The sequence below is a fragment of the Phodopus roborovskii genome, unplaced genomic scaffold (genome assembly GCF_943737965.1).
Source record: "Phodopus roborovskii unplaced genomic scaffold, PHOROB, whole genome shotgun sequence".
NCBI classification, from domain to species: Eukaryota; Metazoa; Chordata; class Mammalia; order Rodentia; family Cricetidae; genus Phodopus; species Phodopus roborovskii.
In genome coordinates, this window is record NW_026126416.1 from 7,575,260 (window position 1) to 7,597,122 (window position 21,863).

At 43.3% G+C, this 21,863-nt stretch overlaps 1 protein-coding gene and 1 pseudogene across 1 annotated transcript; both read left to right on the top strand.

Moving 5' to 3' along the window:
- The first annotated feature begins 700 nt into the window (after positions 1-700).
- Positions 701-1,666, top strand: LOC127221332 (60S ribosomal protein L5-like; annotated as a pseudogene).
- A 15,594-nt stretch (positions 1,667-17,260) lies between these two features.
- Positions 17,261-19,982, top strand: LOC127221331 (elongation factor 2-like). Its single transcript, XM_051183223.1, is given in 2 exon segments — positions 17,261-19,665; positions 19,667-19,982. Coding segments are annotated over 2 exon segments (2,592 nt in total). The 5' UTR covers positions 17,261-17,284; the 3' UTR covers positions 19,878-19,982.
- The last annotated feature ends 1,881 nt before the right edge of the window (positions 19,983-21,863 follow it).

The window sequence follows — 21,863 nt, forward strand, 5'->3', positions numbered from 1 at the left end:
ACTGGTACAATCTAACAGCCCAAAGGAATAAATAAGGCATAGTATTTCTATGACACAGCAGGGTGATTATAACAGACAATAATGCATTATATATACCAATAGCCAGAAGAATAAGATTTTAAAGAAATTATTAGCATCTACCATAAAGAAGTCATCAATACTAAGGTCACATATGCTAACTACTCTAACTAATCAACTTGTACAGGAACTGAAGCACAATCAATGCATCTATTTATATATCATATATATTTATATATCATATATATTTTTATATATACAAAACAAATCATATGTAAATATCACAGAGAAAAATAAAATATTGTTTAAGGGTGGGACATTTGGCTTTTACTTGAAAGGAACAAGCAGTCATTGATAGATTTTGTACAGTGACATGGTCTTTACTTTTATGCACTCTGGTTGCTAGCTAGACAATAGATCGAAGGAGGCATGAGGCATAGGGGTACCAGCATAGACACAGATGACTGTTTAAGGGATGACTGGGATCTGGCCTTGCTGGAAGCAAATGTGAGAGAAAACTGGTTAAAAGGAAGACAGAACCTGTTCCTCTATCAGAGGCAAGGGAAGTAAAGGATCAGGGCAATGAAATCAATTTTACCCTACCACCACCACCAAAACCACAGCTCAATGCCCATCAGTAGAAGAGACAAAACAAACAAGTAAAAACAAAAATCAGGGGTCTGTGTGGAGCCGCGGTTGCAGGTGTCTGTTCCGCAGGATGGGGTTCGTGAAAGTTGTCAAGAATAAGGCCTACTTTAAGAGGTACCAAGTGAGATTTAGAAGGTGATGAGAGGGTAAAACTGACTACTATGCTCAGAAATGATTGGTGATCCAGCATAAAAATAAGTACAACACACCCAAATACAGAATGATAGTCATGTAACTAACAGAGATATCATCTGCCAGCTTGTGTATACCCGTATAGAAGGGGACATGATAGTCTGTGCAGCATACGCACACAAGCTGCCAAAATAGGATGTGAAAGTTGGCCTGACAAATTATGATGCAGCCTATTGTACTGGCTTGCTGCTGGCCCTCAGGCTTCTCAATAGGTTTGGTATGGACAAGATCTATGAAGGCCAAGTGGAGGTGACTGGAGGTGAATACAATGTGGAGAGCATTGATGGTCAGCCTGGTGCCTTTACTTGCTATTTGGATGCAGGTCTTGCCCTGTCTTTGGGGCCCTGGAGGGAGCCATGGATGGAGGCTTGTCTATCCCTCACAGTACCAAACAATTCCCTGATTATGATCCTGAAAGTAAAGAGTTCAATGCAGAAATATATCGGAAACACATCATGGGACAGAATGTCAGACTACATGTGTTACCTAATGGAGGGAGATGAAGATGCTTACAAGAAACTGTTCTCCCAGTACATCAAGAACAATGTTACTCCAGACATGGAGGAGATGTATAAGAAAGCTCATGCTGCTATCCAAGAGAATCCCGTCTATGAGAAGAAGCCCAAGAGAGAGGTGAAGAAGAGGAGGTGGAACCGTCCCAAAATGTCTTTGGCCTAGAAGAAAGATCAGGTTGCTCATAAGAAGGCAAGCTTCCTCAGAGCTCAAGAATGGGCCGCTGAGAGCTAAAACAATTTTCTATGAAGATTTTTCATAAAGATAATAAACTTATTGACTAAGCAGCAAAACAAAACAAAACAAAAACAAAAATCAGGTGTGTGTACAATATATGACCCAATATTAAGTAAGGAATGCTTTAGGAGTGCATTCCACACTGTGGATGCATCCCCAAAGCCATTCCACTGACTAAAAGAATTCATACATGACTGAGCACTTGCTTAAACTTGCATTAAAAAAATATTGTGAAGGTGTAGTCTAAGAAATTCATATAAAGTCCCTCACAGAACTGGGAAGGGACAAGTCCCCCAGAGCTCAGGTGAAGTGGGGGGGGCAGTGAATGGAGAGAGAAGTAGAAGAAAATGAGGGGGAGGAAAGGAAAACATGAGCGACCAGGAAGATTAAGCCTGGTTAGGAATAGAAGATAGGAAAGAGAGAGAGACAGAGACAGAGAGAGAGAACATAAAAGAGGGAGCCAATATTGGTTTGAAGATAAAGTTGAACACAAAGAAAGGTCGAGGGAACTACAAGACTGTTCCCAACTAACAATCTCAGCTTCTGTGGAAAGGCTATCATAAATGCCCTTCCCGGAGAGTGAGATCAACAACTAACTTCTCCATGGAGCCCTCAACTAATGCCTGTTGAAAACAGGATCAAACACCCATACATAAACACTGAGTTGAACTAGAACCCAGATGCAGATGGAGAGGACAAGACCATGCGGCAGAAACACATACAGACAGCTTACCTGAACAAGGAGGAACTAATGACCACTAGACTGATAGCTGGGAAGCCAGCATGGGACTGACTCAGGCCCCCCTGAATATGGGTCTCAGCCAGAAGGACTGAGCAGTCTAAGAGACCTCAGACAGTGGAGCCAGGATGTATCCCTGGTGCACAAAAGGACTTTGCGAACATATCCCCCATGGAGGGATAACTGCCTTAATCTAGAGGCAGGAGAGAAGCCCTAGTCCCTACTTCACATGACCTATCAGATCTACATGACCCCAACTGGATGGCATTCCCCTACATGTGGAATTGGGGTGGGGGATGGGAGGGGAGGGTGTTTAGAGTGCATGTGAGAGGGCAAAGAGGGTAAAAGGGAGGGAAGGAGGGAGGGAGAGATGGATGGAGGGAGGGAGAGGGAACTGGGATCAACATGTAAAATAATAAAGTAAATTTTAAAAAAAATGCTTTGACTTCAAAATTTAAGTTGAAGGACAAGTTACTGGGGAAAAGGATTTCTATTTTTGTTTCCACAGAAAATGAAAAGATGTGGATTCCTTCCAGACTAATGTGGTTTGATCACGCCAGACCGCCTGAAACAGAGTACAAGGTGATCCTACATTCAAAACAGCTGGACAAAGCAGCCTTACAGACTACAGCCAGGATTTCTGAATCTTCTTCGAATCCCCCAAGACAGCGCCCCTTACCAGCAGGAAGTAGTTTGGAACGAACAACGCCCAAATTCCCAAATATTGTGTATAAATGTTTGTTTTCATTTAATTGGACTTTGTTATATAAAATAAAATAAAATAATAAAAAAAATATTGTGAGCTAGCTGGGCAGTGGTGGTGCATGCCTTTAATCCCAGCATTGTGGAGATGAACACAGGCAGTCTTTGTGAGTTTGAGGCTAGCCTGGTCTACAAAGCTACACAGAGAAACCCTGTGTCAAAAAAAAAAAAAAATGAACAAACAAAAAAGTTAAGAGCTAAAGGGAATTACTGGCCCTCCAACATAGTGAGAGCTAGTCTGGTGAGAACTTTGAGAGCTTTGGCATACAAGTACTGTCAATGCAGCAAAAGGGATACTTCTTGCCTGATGTCCCCAAGTCTCTGTAGTCTTCTTATTCCAAACACTCTGTTCTGAGAATACTAAAAGCACTGTGTGAGAACCAGTATTTACTTCTCCATTCTTCCAGACAAAAGAGCCATTTGTTCTGCCCTTCCTGTTGCTGTGACAAAACCCATGCACTTCCAGGTCTCAGTCAGTCACTGACTGTCAGAGCAGGAACTTGGAGCAGAAACCATAGAGGAAGACAGCTTTCTCCACGAAAGGAAAACGTAATCAGCACTATTGGTGCTTTATTCCACTCATATGGCTCTGGCCTATACCCTCCCATGTGGGTTGCTGCTTTCTATGAGCATGTGCAACCACTAACCTGAAAGTTTTCTTTGACCACAGCTTCCCAGACAAGACTGATTCCCATCTGGCCAAAGTGGGTCTACCAGCTGTCATAGTGGCCTTAGCTTCCTTTCCTCTCCTTCCTGCCTCTATGCCCAATCCCCTGCCTGTGTACCCAGGAACCACTTCCCAAATAAAGCATTGCACCCAAATCCTGCTCCAAATCTTCAGAGCTCAAGGTTTAAAAAGCTCTAACTGCCAGAGTTTACTTCATCCCAAAAACAATGCTCAATTTTTTTAAAAAAATGATGAGGCATGGTTTTCAAAAAGAGCTCAATGGACTTGCTGAATAAAATGGAATGAGGGACTAGTTCCACTAAGACAGACAAGTTCAAGCCAGGCCATGCAAGCCTTTACTGTCAGTACTCTAGAAGCAGAGGCAGGTAGATCTCTGTGATTTCAAGGCCAGTGATCCACAAAGGCAATTCTAGGACAGCCAAGATTACACAGACAAACTTTGTCTTAAAAAACAAACAAAAAAACAAAAACAAAGAGAGAGAATTGGTCTGTGTCGTGTGTGTGTGTTTGTATACATGTACATGAGGCCTGGCCAGAGGTGGAAATCAGGAGTCTTCGTTTGTTCTCCATCTTATTTTCTATTCTAGGTCAGTCACTGAACTTGAATCTTACCAACTACAGGTAGACAGTCCGGCTAATGAGCTTAGAAGCCTACCTGTCATTACCCCCCCATCCCAGCACTGATGTTGTAGATGAGCCCTGGCACCACGAGTTTTTACACAGATACTGGAGCTTCAACCTTGGGTCATCATGCTTGTATAGCAAGCATTTTCCTGATTAGACTATCTTTTTAATCCCTATACCCCAAGGTTTTGCATAAAGACTTAGTTGGGTACATGACAAACCTGGGGACAAGCTTTATAGACAGATTAAGGTATTAACTAGAATCCTGGTAGCCACAAGATTAATTTTAAAATAAGAAAAAAAAATTCTAACAGCTCAGAAGAAAAGCATTCTTTTCTGTCAGAGACTCCTACAAGGATTTTTCTCTTGAAGTATCCCATAAAAGAATTCTGTGAAAACAACACACAGTGCCTTTACCCGAACACAGGAACCCAGAACACAACAGTACGCTCTGTCCCCAAAAAATACAGGTCAAAATACAGGCCAGTACACATAGTTCTCTAGTGGCTAACACAAGTAGGGGATCTTATTGTGTGGCTGTCTGGTGATGGTCCAATTTTGGGTGGCTTTAGACTACCAGAGTAGGGGTTTTCAAATGAGATTCTATTTGTTCACTTGGGGAAATGATGACTGATAGTTATTCTGAAACTCAGAACACTTCCTCCCAGGGGCATTGCCTAAATCTTCCTTTAGGTTAGTGCATTAGTTAAATTTGTGTTGTACCCCAAATTCCTGATAGTAACAGCTTAAAGGGGGATGGATTCATTTGGAGTCATGGTTTGAGAGGATTTCAGCCCTCAGTGGTTGGTATGATGTGGTAAGTTGCTCCGTCCATGGCTGTGGAAGCATTTGACACAAGCTGCTCACAGGGAGGCATTTCCAGAAAACAGGGAGAATAAGGGGAACCAGGGGTCAGGTACAACCTACAAAGGCCTGCCCCTCGTGACCTATTTCTACCTGTCAAGCCCTATCTCCTATAGATTCCACAACCTCCCAAGGAGTGTTATCAGATTGGAAACAGTCATTCAAATAATGAGATAGCAACCCATAAAGACAGCTTGAAAAAAATCAGAGCCCAGGCTATGGCTTTTCCCTGTACACATGCTAGTAAATGCCCTTAAGCCAGTGCCCTATACCAAGGACTTGGAAAACTCTAGCACAGCCAGTGAAATTCTCAGGCACAGTTTGAAGATGGTATTGGAGCAGGCTTCACTATCCCCATGGTTTCTGAAGATAGCTGTGAAACAAGCCACACAGCCAGCAGAAATGCCCTACATGACATCCCTGACTTATCCTGTGGTAACTAAATGGGAACCTATTGAGACACCTCCTTCTTCACAGCTCCCATCACAACACAGGGCTTCTATTTTTGCCTAACACCCTTTCCTGGGCTCTCAGGAATGATCCTTTCTGAAGTAGTCTTCACCAAAGATCCTTACTGGTTTCCAGATGCTAATAGAAGCTGTGAAATATTGGGAATCTGCAACTACTGTGGAGGGAGTCTGGAAGGAGCACCTGTGAGGACCAAAGCTTGGAGCCTGCCATGAAGCTCACAGAGTTCCAAGCCAAGACTCAGAATCACCAACAAAATATCATTTCCTCCCCTTCCCTCTATGATGCTGTCAAAATTATGTTGATCAGTTTATAACCCATTTCACTACTCTTTCATTACTTTCCTTATTGCTTGATTCACCCAGAGGATCCTCAATTAAGCCAAAGGATAAAAGTGAAGCTGCTCCTGTTTAAGGGATAGTCATCATGTATCCACATATATGATCACATATCTATTTACATATGTGACCACATATACCTCTGCTTCCTTGATAGTTTTTGAAGTGTAAGATGTAACACATCTGTGACCACTAAACATACACACACACACACACACACACACACACACACACACACACACACTTGCACACCAATTTAACACATCCACCTTCTAGTAACACAAAAAGATAATGTAGTCATATGGAACTAGGAAGCCACACAAATACCCCACTATTGGTGCACCTTCTGGCAGTTACTGGATTTATATTTCAAAAAGGCACCTATCTTTGTACACTCAATGACCTGATGGTACCAGTTGATCTCAGAAGGATGTCCATGATATATACATACTGGAGCAGGTGTGTGATAACCTTAATTTTCACCATTTTCTCCATAGAGAAGCAACATGCTGAAGTCCAATGCTAGATATTGTTAAGGGACTGATCCTAACCCTAACCCTAACCCCTCCAAAGTAATAGCCTTGACAGGAAGCCATCGAAAAAAAAAAAAAAAACACTTAAAAAGCATGGTGAAGATGCTGAAATGTAGTACTCCACAACTGATGGTTTCTGATGTGGTTCAGAAGGGGAAGGACTCAGTCCTATTTAAGGGACAGGCCACTGAGAGTTTGAACATGCTCTAGAGAGAATATGGATAACACAAATTGGACGTTGTTATTATCATTATTATTATTATTTTATTACTTTTGGAAGGTCACAAGGGTGGGGTGGAAATGGAAGGACTAGGAAGTGAATGTTATCAAGCTGCATGATGTAAAATTCCAAGAAAATTGATAAAAAAAAATGTTGTGTTGAAAAAAAAAAGGCTCAAAGCAAAAGATAACCACCAAAGCTCTATGAGACAGCAGTAGATTTACCCATAGAATTCAAGGTAAATTCTCTCATCTGACGATCCTGCACTTACTTAATTCCACCCACAATACCCACAATGTCTTTTTTTTTTTTTTTTTGGCATGTAAGGAAATACATTCTCAGGCTGGAGATTTGGACTGTTGCATCTTTGGGAGCACTATTCTGTATACTACACATAATAGTCACAGACCTGAACTATGATATAATCTCTTGTTTACACCAGTACCTTCAATATATATTTCTGGCATTGTATTATTAAATTCAGTTTCATTTACAACCCCACAAAACTTGCAAAATATGTTTCTAAATTCTTGGCAGACTATCCTGAAATATCAGAGAACAAAATCGTCAGTCCCAGGTAAGCCAACTCCCTATAGAACACACACATGCATATATACATGCATATACACACCTACCCCATCCACTCCAGTTTCTACTTCCTCTTTTAATGAATGCCCTAAAGCATCATATGGGCTTCAGTATCATAGGCTTCAATCTCATGATTGAAGTCACTGCTTCTACACTCATAGAAACCTGTGATACTTAGAATACTATTCCACCCACTGGCAGTACTGTCATAGATTCTTCCAGATGGATCTTGGTCTCAGAGGCTTACCTCATGCTGTTCCAATCTCTGTCCTCCTTCTGAACTTACTTTCACCACTTTATTCTTGTCTCCAGGAAGGTATTAGCTAGCCAGTCTCTGCTGCAATGATACATAACAAGTTCTGACTTTTTCACTTGTTGCAGAGCTAAAATTTATAACACACATTCAGGACAGTGAGTTGGTGAAAGTTTGGCTGGCATTGGTTGGATGCCAAGCTGGAGTTATGCTCTACACTGCTGTAAGTGCTACCATTCTGAGACACAGACTGATAGAGCAATAAATGGATCATAGAAAAGCAAAGCAGACCTGGCAATCATATTTTAGTCCTATGGCTGGAACTGTCAACTCACACCTGGTAGTTTTATATGGGTTCTGAGGTTTGAATCCAGGTCCTTGTGCTTTCGAGGCAAGCACAATTAATCTATTGTTCAGATTCTTGGAGCATTGTTTACCATTTAATTCTGCATATCTCAAGTGCTGGGATTCTAGACATCTGTCTTGTTTGTTTGCTTTTATGGACTATGCCAGTAGCCTCACTTCACTATTTTACAAGATGCTGGGGATTTCACACACCCCCTACCAACCATGCAATTGAGAAAATGAGCCAACCAGATTGGCCTATAGGCACATGTCTGAAATATGTTCTTGATTAATGATAGGTAAGAAAGATCCCATACCTGCCCTGGGCATGTTTTTCTGGGTGTATAAGAAAGTAAGATGGTCAAACCAGGAAGCAGTATTCCTTCATCTTTGCTTCTTGCCCCCAGGTTCCTGCCTTGAGTTCCTGACTTGGTGTCCCTAATGATGGGCTGAATCTGTAAGCCAAATAAACTCTTTCCTCCCCAAACTGCTGTTGGTCATGGCGATTTACCACAGCAATAGAAAGTGACCTAAAACAACCCCCAACCCACAGAACATCATTTCTCGGCCTCATCTGTCTTGAGCATGCTCAGCATATTTTCATAGGCTAATTTAAAACAAGGTGTTGAATATCACGCATCACATACAGAATTCTGATAACCAAAAGGGCAGGCAACAAAACAAACAGCCCATGTGAAGCCCTAGCTTAACACCACTTATCGATGGTGGCCTGGATGGGACACAATGGCTCACTGTACCACCCAGCCACAGGAGAGAGAACCAGGGCTGACTTTGACAGCTGGGAGACATATTGGAATTCACATTCAGAGTGCAGTCTCTACTTATGTGCATTGCTTTCCCAACTCTACAAACTGTATATAAATAATTAATTAACAAATATAAAAATGCTACATCAGATCCTTCTATCCAGAGCCATATTTATGAACACAGTTCATGTTCAGAACTCAGGAGATGAGCATTAGCAGTACCACAGATTTTTAGACAAGGAAACCAAAGTTCAAATAGGCAAAGTATCCTCCAGGTGTTACACAGCTCAAATATGGCAGGGCTAAGATCTGAACTCGTGTGTGTGTGTGTGTGTGTGTGTGTGTGTGTGTGTGTGTGTGTGTGCATGTATGTGTGTGTGCATGCATGTGTGTGTGTGCATGTATATATGAACTCTGTGTGTGTGTGCATCTATGTGTGTGTTTCTAACCACTGCTCTTCACTGTTCTTGAAAAGTACCCTCATAGTGCTTTGTAAGTCATAACCATAGCCCAAAGCTTCACTGTAGGTCTTCAGAGCAGAATTATTTAATGGAAGTTGGGGCCACAGGGCTGAGGAACAACAATATGTGGGCCCTCATCTGCACCCAGGCAAGGCCACCTCCTCAAATCCAGGTCTCTCTTTCCATAAACCTCTCAGTTCTCAGCAAGAGACCCTGGAGGAGCTATCACCCTTTTCTGGGCTTCTCTAGCCAATCTGGATCAGCAGAGGATCTACAGGACTCTGAAAATGACTTCTGGCTAAGTCAAAGTCCATAGAAAAAGGTCTTCCTTTCTCTAATTCCTCTCTAGCATTCCTCTCATTGTGTCAGAACTATGCCCTGCAGAACTACTATATGGACCAGTTCAGTGACCAAGCACTTAGCCATTTTACAACCCAGCAGCACTGGACACCTTAAGCCTTCCCTTGGTTTCCAGAACACTGCCCTCTACTGCCCTTCCTGCAACCTGAAGCTCTGATTTCTCCTTTCCCCTCTACCCTCCCCTTATTCCCCTTCTCCCTTCTCCTCCCCTACCCTCTCCATTCCTCCCTGATCCTCTCACCTCTTCTCCTTCTGTAATGGTTGTATTATGAAAGTTCCTCTCACAGCTTATATATTGATGCCCAGCTACCAGTATGATTTAGGGAAGTTGTGGGAACTTTCATAAATAAGTCACTGAGGATGGACCCTTTGTTATCCCTGGCCCCTCTTGCTCTCTGATCCCTGCCCACCAAGAGGTAAACAGCTTCCACCACACTTTCCTACAGCTCTGCACTGCCCAATGCATCCAGCAAAGCATGCACTGAACCCTCTAAAACTGTGAGCCAAAATAATTCCCTCCTGCCTCAATTTGTTCCTTTCAAGTATTTCATCAAAGAGGAGCACAAGTAGGTTAGCACAGCCTCTTACCATTTCATCTTTTCTTCTACCTCCAAAGGAGATGTTTTGCACTTTCTCCCTGATGTTCTTCTTTTAACCTGTGTTCACTCACCTGTATCCAATCACATCATCTCCAAGGTCTGAGCACCAGAAATGTTTGTATTTGATCCCAAGCCCCCCTCTCTCTTTCTGAATTGCTGCCCCTCCCCAGCTGCTTGCTTTCTGTTTCTAATTGGAGGTCTAACAGAGTCCACCTCTGTCTCTGCAGAACAAAGTCCCTATCAGCGCCCCCAAATACCTGCTTTACGTCAGTCTCCCCCATCAACCATAAGCGATGCAGTCTAGCATATTTCTCAGAAAAAAAAAAAAGAAGAAAGTCTTGGAGCTTGGAGACCTTCTATGGCCTCTTTCCCCATACTCACATTCAGTCTGTCAACAAATGCCTGTTGCTTTCCAGGCCATGATGATTTCTCACTATCCCCTAGTATCATCACCCCCTCCAAACCCCATCTTATGTCCAGACAGCTGCAGACAGTTCCCACGAAGGGTTGGAGCCTTTGCACAACAGAGAAAAGTCAGGAGTCTTTTAAAACTTGTGTCCTGTATAGAAATTGCTAACATAGTCACTTTTAAACATTTTAAATGCAAAAATAATGCTAAGCAAGGTAATAATTGTGATAGTTAGCTTGAAATAATGGTGCCACAATTTAAATACAGATTAAACACTGTCATACACCTCCATAAATGTAAGTGTAATGTTTTTGTTAATTTTAAAAGTACATTTTTAAAGCTTTATTTTTTAATCAGAGCACTCTACTCTTCTCATGACCCTGTTAATGGGTATTCACACCTTCAGGGAAACTGCAGAATCCTCAGGGTGTCCAGTTACCACACAGCTAGCTCCTGCCTCTCCAAAGACACCTACTCTTCAGGATCAGGCTTTAGGCCTCTCTTTAAGAGTGCTTTGTCCCAGACCTCCCTCTTTCCCTCCCTTGTGTCTTTATTCAAATGTTACCTCTCTAAGTGGTCACACACTGACTCTCAGCCCATATCTATGATCTTCCCTGCCCTGCCCCTGTACTCACCTCTCTCCTTCCAACAAATACGCAGTCTCTTCCCAGGCTACCAATAGGCATGGGATGTTCTACTTTCATTCTGGACAAGAGTAGTAAACCATGCCTCCAGTCAAACCCAAGAGTGACTTCCATGTCACCAGAGGGAATGGCTGACTCTACAGCATTCTCTGTCACTGAAGTAGTGTTTGGTAGGCTTGGTGTAGTCAATCAGTTTACAGCTTAAAATATTTTCAGTATAGTGATGGGTTTATTGTGATGTTAACCCTGCACACTTAAATTGAGGCACATTTGTACTTATTTGTGATTTACTGTCTGTTTCCTCTGCTTTGATACAAGCTTCATACAAATGTACATTCTTATGGCTAGTCACTGCTGTATTATCAGTGTGGAGCACAGTGCCGGGCATGTAGTAGGTAATCAATAATAGTTTCTTGGGTATGGAAGTCTCATGGGGCATTATTCTGGCTGAAATGAAGTGAGTATCCCAAAGGCAAACATTAATTCCCATCAAACACTTCACAGAACCCCCCAGACTCTCAGGCTACTCTCCTGGATTCTTAAAGAATTCCCATGTGTCTTTTCAGGGACCTCTTGCCATTCTGACTTGTAAGACTTCTAACTCAAGAAAAACACATGGAGCTAAGGAGTGGGTGGGAGTACTTGCTCTATACTCCTGAAAGCCTGAATTTCAATCCCCAGCATCAACATAAAAAGCAGGCATGGCCACAGATGCCAGTGGCCCCAGCATTGATGAGTAAAGTTGGGCAGATCCTAAGAACTCACTGAAGATCCAGCCTGAACAGCAAGCATCCAGTTATAGAAAGATCCTGTCTTAAAGGGAAAAGAAAGAGAGCTACAGTGGGAGACACCCTACGGCCACCTCTAACTGATAGTCAGACACATGCACACAGGTTCACACACCCATAAACACACATGTGCACATATGGGCATTATACCATAAATACACACAAAAACAAAGAGAGAGAGGGGGGAAAGGCAGAGAACACAAAGAAATGAACAAAGGGACTAGAATACACCTGCCCACCCCCTACCCAATAAAGAATCTATAACCTAGAGTATTTCGCTGAGACTTTTGTTCCAGAATGCTTGTCACTAGAAGCCTTGTACACTACCAGCATCATTTTCAAAGTCCAAATAGTAATGTTACTGCCAACAGAAATGAACTGCCTGGAAAGAATTCTTTAGTGACCTGTCATCAAGAGGAGGCACAGGAAGCAGTCATCTTGAGTGGGTTTGCAGTGGCTGGACAGGCATCCCCAGCCTTCTAATTTATGGTTGCCCATATAGGTAGGGAGTTCCCCTGGCTAATGGTTTCCTCCTGTGCTTGATGTGCTAGTGACTTCAAAGAATCCAAGGGAAAGTTGGGAACCCAGGCCTTCTGTTAAATGGAAATTGGAACTTCAGACAAGGACAGTGACACCCTTTAACAGGGAGAAGTAGGAGAGGGACCAAGTGTGGGTCTTGTAATCATTAAATATCTGACTAGATACTTGCCTGTCTCCTAATATGATCCTGACACTAACATTTACATTTGAGTAACCATCCACTGAGAGTCACTGTTTCAGAAGAAAAAGAACAGTAAGGTCCATCCAGAGGTTTTCCAAAGCCAAAGAAGCAGTCACATCCAGACAGCCCTGCTGGGCTTTGCGATGTGCTGTGTGACTTCTTTTGCCATGGCAACCTTTTTTCCTTAGTAAACTGTTGTTCTTTCTAGTGTTAATATCTACAGTCATTCACTGCCTTGCCAACTGCTTCAGACACAATTCCATCAAAGAACACATGAAACATGAAAGGTGTTATGTGACAGGACACTGTTAAGGACAAATTTTTGAAGACACCACCCACCACCTTCCCCTAAGGAAGCCCATCCATTCTCTTTAAATTGTGATATGGGAAAAATATGACTTGTTCAGTTGGTCTGTGATGGGAGATGTCATTCTGTTTCTCTTACTGGTTAATGAATATAGCACTGTTGGCCAATAGGAAATCAAGATAGGCAGGACTAGGAGACAAGCAGGAAAGAGGAAGTAGTAGGGAGGAGTCAGGATGAAGAGACGGGGAGGGAGCAGAACCTCAGGCCCCCTCTCTCCGGTAAGATGAGAACACGTGGAAGTGCTTAGATGAATAGAAATGGGTTAATACTTAAGGCAGAGCTAGCCAATAAGAAACTAGTAACTAGCCAACAGCATTATATTTAATACAGCTTATCTGTGTGTTATTTGGGGCTGGCGTGGTGGTGGGTCCAGGCCAGCAGGGGAAAAACCTTACTAGCAACAGGTTAGAATCCAACTCATTTGTCAGCTTGTTGTGAGCTGCTAGTAGTTCTTGTCTTGTCTTGGTCTTCCCTTCTGTAAAATGGGATGCCACCATTTTGGTCACCTTGGAATGGCTTAAATGGAATACTTAAGGCTGGTTGTATTTGTAGACTTATTAGTCAACAGTTTCAGAAGTTAATGGGCAAAAGCCAGATGGCCACACTGGTTCAGGTTCTGATGAGAACCTAATGGTGAAAGGCCCCATGGAGGAGACAGCTGTGAGAATAGAAGAGCTTCTAGATTAAAGCAGAGGGAAGACTGAGTTCACATATACTCTTCTGAGGACACCCCTAACCTACAGATCTGGGGAGACAAGCTTGGGTCTTAGTCATAATCTATGTAAAAATTGTTTGAAAAACCCAAAGATAGCATTTTGTTTTTAAAAAAAATGCCTACAAAGATCCTTTCACATTTTTTTTTACAATTATTTCTTTATAACCTGGGTTAGACATGAAGAAATGACTCAGGAACTGTAAATAGACCTGAGCTTCTCAAGAACAGAACCTGGGCTTTTCTGTTTCCAATGTCTGGCTGAGTAAGTGTTCAAAACATATGCTTGTGTTTACTGGCATCACTTCTGAGAAGCTGGAAGAGTGGCTTGCCACCATGACAGCTCTATGGATGATATATGGCTGGGACAGGGTCTAGAATTACCCTGGGCATTAACCTCTGAAAATGTCTTGAGGGAGTTTTTAGATTGGTTAATGAAATGGAAAGCCTTACACTTAGTATAGGTGGCACCATTCCATGGATTGGGATACACAATTGAATAAAAAGAGAAGACGAGCTGAGTAGCAACATTCATCCCTTGCTTCCAGACTACAGATGCAATGGAACCATATGCCTCACACACTCCTGTCATCATGATTTCCCTGCCATGGCACACTGTGTCTTCAAACTGAGTACAAAATATGTTTCCCCTTAAGTTTAAAAGAACTTACAAACAAACAACAACAAAAAATTTCTTCTCTATTCTTTGCACATATACATGGCCACTTGTGAGAGTTGCTTCTCTCCCACCACAGTATGAGCTGGTTGCTGGGCTTATCAGTAAGTTTCTTTACCTGCATTTCCCCAGACAAGAAAAGTAATGAATACAATAATACAATGGTTTGGATTTGAAGTGTTCCTGTTAAAGGCTTGATCTCTATCCAGCCTTTGGCTCTATTAACAAGTGGTAGAACCTTCAGAAGGTGGAGCCTAGTGGGAGGAAGTAAAATGATTGGGGATGGACCCTTGAAAAAAGCATCACCATAGGCTCTCTTCATCCCTCTCCCCTTGCTTTTCAGCTGTCACAATAGGAGGAACTTTATTCACTGCATGCTCCTGCCATGGTGTAATATGCTCCACAGGCCAGAATTAACAGTGACCTCTGAAACCATGAGCCATAAACCTTTACCCTTATTAAATTATCTTCAGTATTTGGTCACAGTGCCAGCTGATAAACACACCATGATGGCTAAAGTTACGTTTTAAATTTACCATGCTTAGGAGATCTATAAAACAAAAATGCCTCTACACTGTAAACTCCAGTTAACTATGGACACATAACTTCCTGGAGTACTGGGGTTGTTTGTTGAAGATATCAAACCACATGTTTTTGTTTCTCTAAACCAGCTTGGTTTGTTTAAACCAACTGTATGCTTCATCACTTGTAGGCAAGAGGTAAATAGGCAGGGAGTAAGTCAGGATATATGCTTGCATCTGATTGGACGAAGATGGGAAGCACACAGCCTTGTGGGGCTTTGTTTGTTTGTTTGTTTTTTGTTTGTTTATAAGTCCCTGACTAATATAATTCAGCACCATACTCTGGGAACTGCAAGTATGGACCTAGCCAGAGTCTGTAATCCTGGCTAGTATTGAATTGCTTCACATTTGGCTCAAAAATTGTGGTAGTGGTCTTATTCTCACCCAATGGTATTTACAGCACCTCATAATCACAATACTACTACCCCATTCTCAAGTCTTGGGTCATGAATTGTGCCCACAGCTGTATAGTCAGGGCAACAGAAAATTGGTGACTAAGTACAACCTATTTGTTTATCAGCATATTACAGGAAGAGACTGCTAAATAATTTGTAATTCAACAGATTCAATAGGCAATCCATTTATAATCAAGACCCAATGTCATTAATATCGATACCCAAAGTATTACAATATAGTCCAATGTTGTTTCTGAAAAGACAAGGAAAGAGGAAGTCTCTCTCTCTCTCTCCCATTAGAAATAAGTTCCAGATATGGACCATTAAAATGGTTTTGCAGTCAATTAGACTTTCTGCCAAGCCTGGCTACTTCATTTCCATCCTTAGGAACCATGTGGTGGAAGGGAAGAAGACTACTGTAGGTTTCCTCTGAACTCCACATGTGTTCTGTAGCATGCATATGGATGCCCATTACAACCACAGTATGTAAATAACCTGTACTAAAAGTTCAATTAGCATCATTTAGTAAGAATTTGTCAGGGACAGTGAAAGTTTGAATGTATAGACTATAATTTTTAAAATTTCCAGTATTAATATGTATAACTGTATATAGGACAAATTTTCAACGATAAGATACAAATCAACTTTCCTACTATCATTAATCAGAGCCATTTTATTCACAATTTCAAACACAATGTAACTTTTAGGAGAAAATATATATGACATAAGACAGAGGTGTAAAGTTAATAAAATGCAGATGTCTCTTACTAATGACAGAGACTATGACCATAAAGTCTCATCAATAAGAAAGAAAGAAAGAAAGAAAGAAAGAAAGAAAGGAAGAAAGAAAGAAAGAAAGGAAGGAAGGAAGGAAGGAAGGAAGGTGTTCCAGGTCAAAGAGAAAACACAGAGACAGGAAATGCACTTGTCTTTTATTCCAACTCAAGTGATATCTTCTCCTCATTGGCTGGAGTCAACCCTCACAGTCTAATTCAATTGGCTATTCTGTAAAGAATTGGCACACAGGAAATGAAGGAAGAAGGGTGAAAGGGTCACTTCTCCAGACTGTCAAATCCCTGGAATGCTGCAGAGGGCCTTTGGGGCAAACAAATGCTTTCCTGGGTAGAGGAATTAAAACATTTACTTAAAAGTCTTAAAAGGTGAGGGAGATAAGGTTTATGGTATTTGATAGAAAAGACTCATATTTAATATTTCTTACACTCTGTTGTGGAATATTATTTTAAATGGGCAAAGATGTGTTACACTTGTTTATGCTGTTTAGTATTTAACTGTGTAAATGTGTGTTACATTTGTTTATGCAGCATTTGTTTAAGCATGAAAAGATGTATTACATTTGTTTCAACTTGCCTGCCTAAAAGCACCAGATTGGTCTAATAAAAAGATGATCAGCCAATGATAGGCAAGAGAAAGGAAAGGTGGAGATGACAGGGAGAGAATAAATAGAAGGAGAAATCTAAGAGAGAGAAGAAAGAGAGAACAAAGGAGATACCCAGGGTCAGAAGTCAGGTAGTTGTCAGCCAGCCAGACATAGAGATAGCAATAAAGTAAGAAAAGGTAAAAAGTCCCAAAGTAGAAGGTAGATAAAAAGAAACTGGTTAATATAAGTTAATGGAGCTAGCCAGAAAAGAGCTAAGCAAAGACTGAACATTGAAGACTAATAAAAAAAAAATCTGTGTGTCATGATTTGGGAGCTGGTGGGAGGCCCAAAAGAAAAAGGCTGGTGGCCCGTGAGAATCCGTCGCCATCTGCCACCATGGTGAACTTCACAGTAGACCAGATCCGTGTCATCATGGACAAGAAAGCCAATATCCGGAACATGTCGGTCATTGCTCACGTGGACCATGGCAAGTCCACGCTGACTGACTCATTGGTGTGCAAGGCGTGCAAGGTGTGCATCGCCTCTGCAAGAGCTGGGGAGACCCGCTTCACCGACACCCGCAAGGATGAACAGGAACGCTGCATTACTATCAAGTCCACCGCCATCTCTCTCTTCTATGAGCTCTCTGAGAATTACCTGAACTTCATCAAGCAGAGCAAGGATGGTTCTGGCTTTCTCATCAACCTCATCGACTCCCCAGGCCATGTGGACTTCTCCTCAGAGGTGACAGCCGCACTTCGTGTCACTGACGGAGCTCTCGTGGTGGTGGACTGCGTGTCTGGTGTGTGCGTGCAGACTGAGACAGTGCTGCGGCAGGCCATTGCTGAACGTATCAAGCCTGTGCTAATGATGAATAAGATGGACCGTGCCCTGCTTGAGCTGCAGCTGGAGCCTGAATAACTATACCAGACCTTCCAGTGCATTGTGGAGAGCATTGTGGAGAATGTCAACGTCATCATCTCTACCTATGGCGAGGGCGAGAGTGGACCCATGGGCAATATCATGATTGACCCTGTCCTGGGCACTGTCGGCTTTGGCTCTGGCCTGCATGGCTGGGCTTTCACTCTGAAACAGTTTGCAGAGATGTATGTAGCTAAGTTTGCGGCCAAGGGTGAGGGCCAGCTGGGGCCAGCAGAGCGGGCCATGAAAGTGGAAGATATGATGAAGAAGTTGTGGGGAGACCGGTATTTTGATCCTGCCAATGGCAAATTCAGCAAGTCTGCTAACAGCCCTGATGGAAAGAAATTGCCCCGCACCTTTTGCCAGCTTATCCTGGACCCCATCTTTAAGGTGTTTGATGCCATCATGAACTTTAGAAAGGAGGAGACCGCCAAGCTGATCGAGAAGCTGGACATCAAGCTGGACAGCGAGGACAAGGACAAGGAGGGCAAGCCGCTACTCAAAGCTATGATGCGCCACTGGCTGCCCGCAGGGGATGCCCTGCTACAGATGATAACCATCCACCTGCCATCTCCCGTCACAGCTCAGAAATATCGCTGTGAGCTGCTCTATGAGGGGCCGCCTGATGATGAGGCCGCCATGGGCATTAAAAGCTGTGATCCCAAGGGCCCTCTCATGATGTACATTTCCAAGATGGTGCCAACCTCAGACAAAGGCCGCTTCTATGCCTTTGGTAGAGTATTCTCCAGGGTAGTGTCAACAGGACTCAAGGTCCGGATCATGGGCCCCAACTACACACCTGGGAAGAAAGAGGACCTGTACCTGAAGCCCATCCAGAGAACCATCCTGATGATGGGCCGGTATGTGGAGCCAATTGAGGATGTGCCCTGTGGGAACATTGTGGGGCTGGTTGGTGTAGACCAGTTCCTGGTAAAGACCGGCACGATCACCACCTTTGAGCATGCACATAACATGCGTGTGATGAAGTTCAACATCAGCCCTGTTGTCAGAGTGGCTGTGGAGGCCAAGAACCCAGCTGACATGCCGAAACTTGTGGAGGGGCTGAAGCGACTGGCTAAATCTGACCCTATGGTGCAGTGCATCATTGAGGAGTCTGGGGAGCACATCATTGCTGGAGCAGGTGAACTGCACCTGGAAATCTGCCTCAAAGACCTGGAGGAGGACCATGCCTGCATCCCCATCAAGAAATCTGACCCTGTTGACTCATACCGGGAGACAGTGAGTGAGGAGTCTAATGTGCTGTGCCTGTCCAAGTCCCCCAACAAGCACAACCGGCTGTATATGAAGGCCCGGCCCTTCCCCGATGGGCTGGCAGAGGACATTGACAAGGGTGAAGTGTCTGCTCGCCAGGAGCTCAAGGCTCGCGCACGATACCTGGCTGAAAAGTATGAGTGGGATGTCGCTGAAGCCCGCAAGATCTGGTGCTTTTGGCCTGATGGCACTGGCCCCAACATTCTTACTGACATCACCAAGGGTGTGCAATACCTGAATGAGATCAAGGACAGTGTGGTGGCTGGCTTCCAGTGGGCCACTAAGGAGGGTGCTCTCTGCGAGGAGAACATGCGTGGCGTGCGCTTTGATGTTCACGATGTGACCCTACATGCTGATGCCATCTACCAAGGAGGTGACCAGATCATCCCCACAGCCCGTCGCTGCCTCTATGCCAGTGTGCTCACTGCCCAGCCCCGCCTCATGGAGCCTATCTACCTGGTGGAGATTCAGTGTCCAGAGCAAGTCGTGGGTGGCATCTACGGTGTCCTGAACAGGAAGCGTGGTCATGTGTTTGAAGAGTCCCAGGTGGCTGGCACCCCCATGTTTGTTGTTAAGACCTACCTTAGTCAATGAGTCCTTTGGTTTCACAGCTGACCTGCGCTCCAACACTGGTGGCCAAGCTTTCCCCCAGTGTGTGTTTGACCACTGGCAGATCCTGCCCGGGGACCCCTTCGACAACAGCAGCCGTCCAAGCCAAGTGGTGGCTGAGACCCGCAAGCGCAAAGGCCTAAAGGAAGGCATCCCGGCACTGGACAACTTCCTGGACAAACTGTAGGCAGTCTTGCAAAGCCACACACTGCACGGTGCCCACCCATCAGAAGACACCTTGAGACTGTCCCCATCATGCTGCTCTAGAGGTGGCTGGGGCCACCCTGCCATTGTTGATCGCTAACCCATGATGCCGATTATATTTATTTCGGAATTCCAAGGCAGTGGAGTCGCCCTCTACAGGCTGGACTGGCGGGCCATGGGGTGGGCAAGACACAGCTCTTTATCATTTTCAGAGGGAAATGCTCAGATATCAAACGTCTAAATAAATTCATTCAGAGGTTAAAAAAGAAAGAAAGAAAGAAAGAAAGAAAGAAAGAAAGAAAGAAAGAAAGAAAGAAAGGAAGAAAGAAAGAAAAAGGCTGGTGCAACATTCCCTCTTTTCCTCTTCCTCTCCCTCTGGCAGGATTCCATCTTATAGCTAGTCTCAACCTTAGGATATCAGAAACCTGCCTCTGCCTCTTGGATGCTTAGATTATAGGCCTGTGACATCTCACATATTAGTTCTGACTAGAAGGATGGCTTTGTTGGTAAAATATTTGCCATGCGAGTATGAAAAGTTCAATCCCAAGCACACATTAAAATAATGTTGTATTTTAAAGGGGGAGCATGGTGGTATGCTCTTAATTCTATCCCAGGGAGCTGGAGATATGAAGATACCTGATGCTCAATAGCCAACCAGTCAAGCCTGATCAGTAAGATCTAAGCCAAGGAAAGTCATCTCAAAAATTAGTTAAGCAAAGAAGATAAACAACAATGCCTGAGGAAAGATATTCAACATTGTTCTCTGATCTTCAGAAACGCATGCATGTGAACGTGTGTGCACATGCACACACACACACACACACACACACATATGCACACACAAACACAAGCCATCTTCTAGTCCCTGCCATTTGGAATCTCTCTTGGTGTCCTTGCACACCTGTAAAGATGATACTCAAGTTTCAATTCTCATGTTTTCAAATATAAATCATGATTGACCTGAAGCTCCAAACCAGGGATTCTCAACCTGTGGGTCTTAACTGACCTTTTTTATAGGGATCATATATCAGATATCTTGCATATCAGATATTTAAGTTATGATTCACAACAATAGCAAAATTACAGTTATGAAGTAGCAATGAAAATAATTGTATTGCTGAGGATCACCACAACGTAAAGAACTGTAATAAAGGGTCACAGCATTGGGAAGGTTGGGAACCACTGCTCTAAACAATCCAACAACTTTCTTTCACTACCAAGCTCCAATGACAGGTACATTGCAAAGCCCAAATTCTCATTCTGGAAAATTCTCAATGTACCACATGTAGCCAACAAAATATAGCAGATCTATATGCAGAAAAGATACTTGGTGCTAAAGACATGACAAGGCATACAGAACAATCAATTTCCTGAGGAACTTAAGTCTGCTTCAAGATTGTGTCTCCTGGAAATAGCAGGAATGCCACCCCCATGATAGCTCAACAGTATGGCTTATTAACAGACACCCACAGCTAAAACACTGAGCCAAACTCTTGGAATCTTGTTATAGAGAGGGAGGAGTGATGAGCAAAGGGGTCAAGACCAAGCTGGAGAAACCAACAGAAACAGCTGACCTGAACAAGGGGGAGCTCATGGACTCCAGTCTGATAGCTGGGAAACCAGCCTAGGACCAAGCCAGATACCCTGAATTTGATGTTAGTTTGGAGGTCTGGGCAGTCTATGGGGCCTCTGGTAGTGGATCAGTATTTATTCCTAGTATATGAATGGACTTTGGGAGACCATTCCATATAGAGGGATACTCCCTCAGCCTAGACACATGGGGGAGGGCCTGGGCCCTGTTCCTAATGATATGACAGACTTTGAAGACTCCCCATGGAAGAACTCACCCTCCCAGGGAAGCAGAAAGGGGATGGGATGGGGGGTTAGGGAGGGAACAGGGGAGGATGGGAGGGTGTGGGAACTGGGATTGATATGTAAAACAAGCTTGTTTCAAATTTAAATTTTAAAA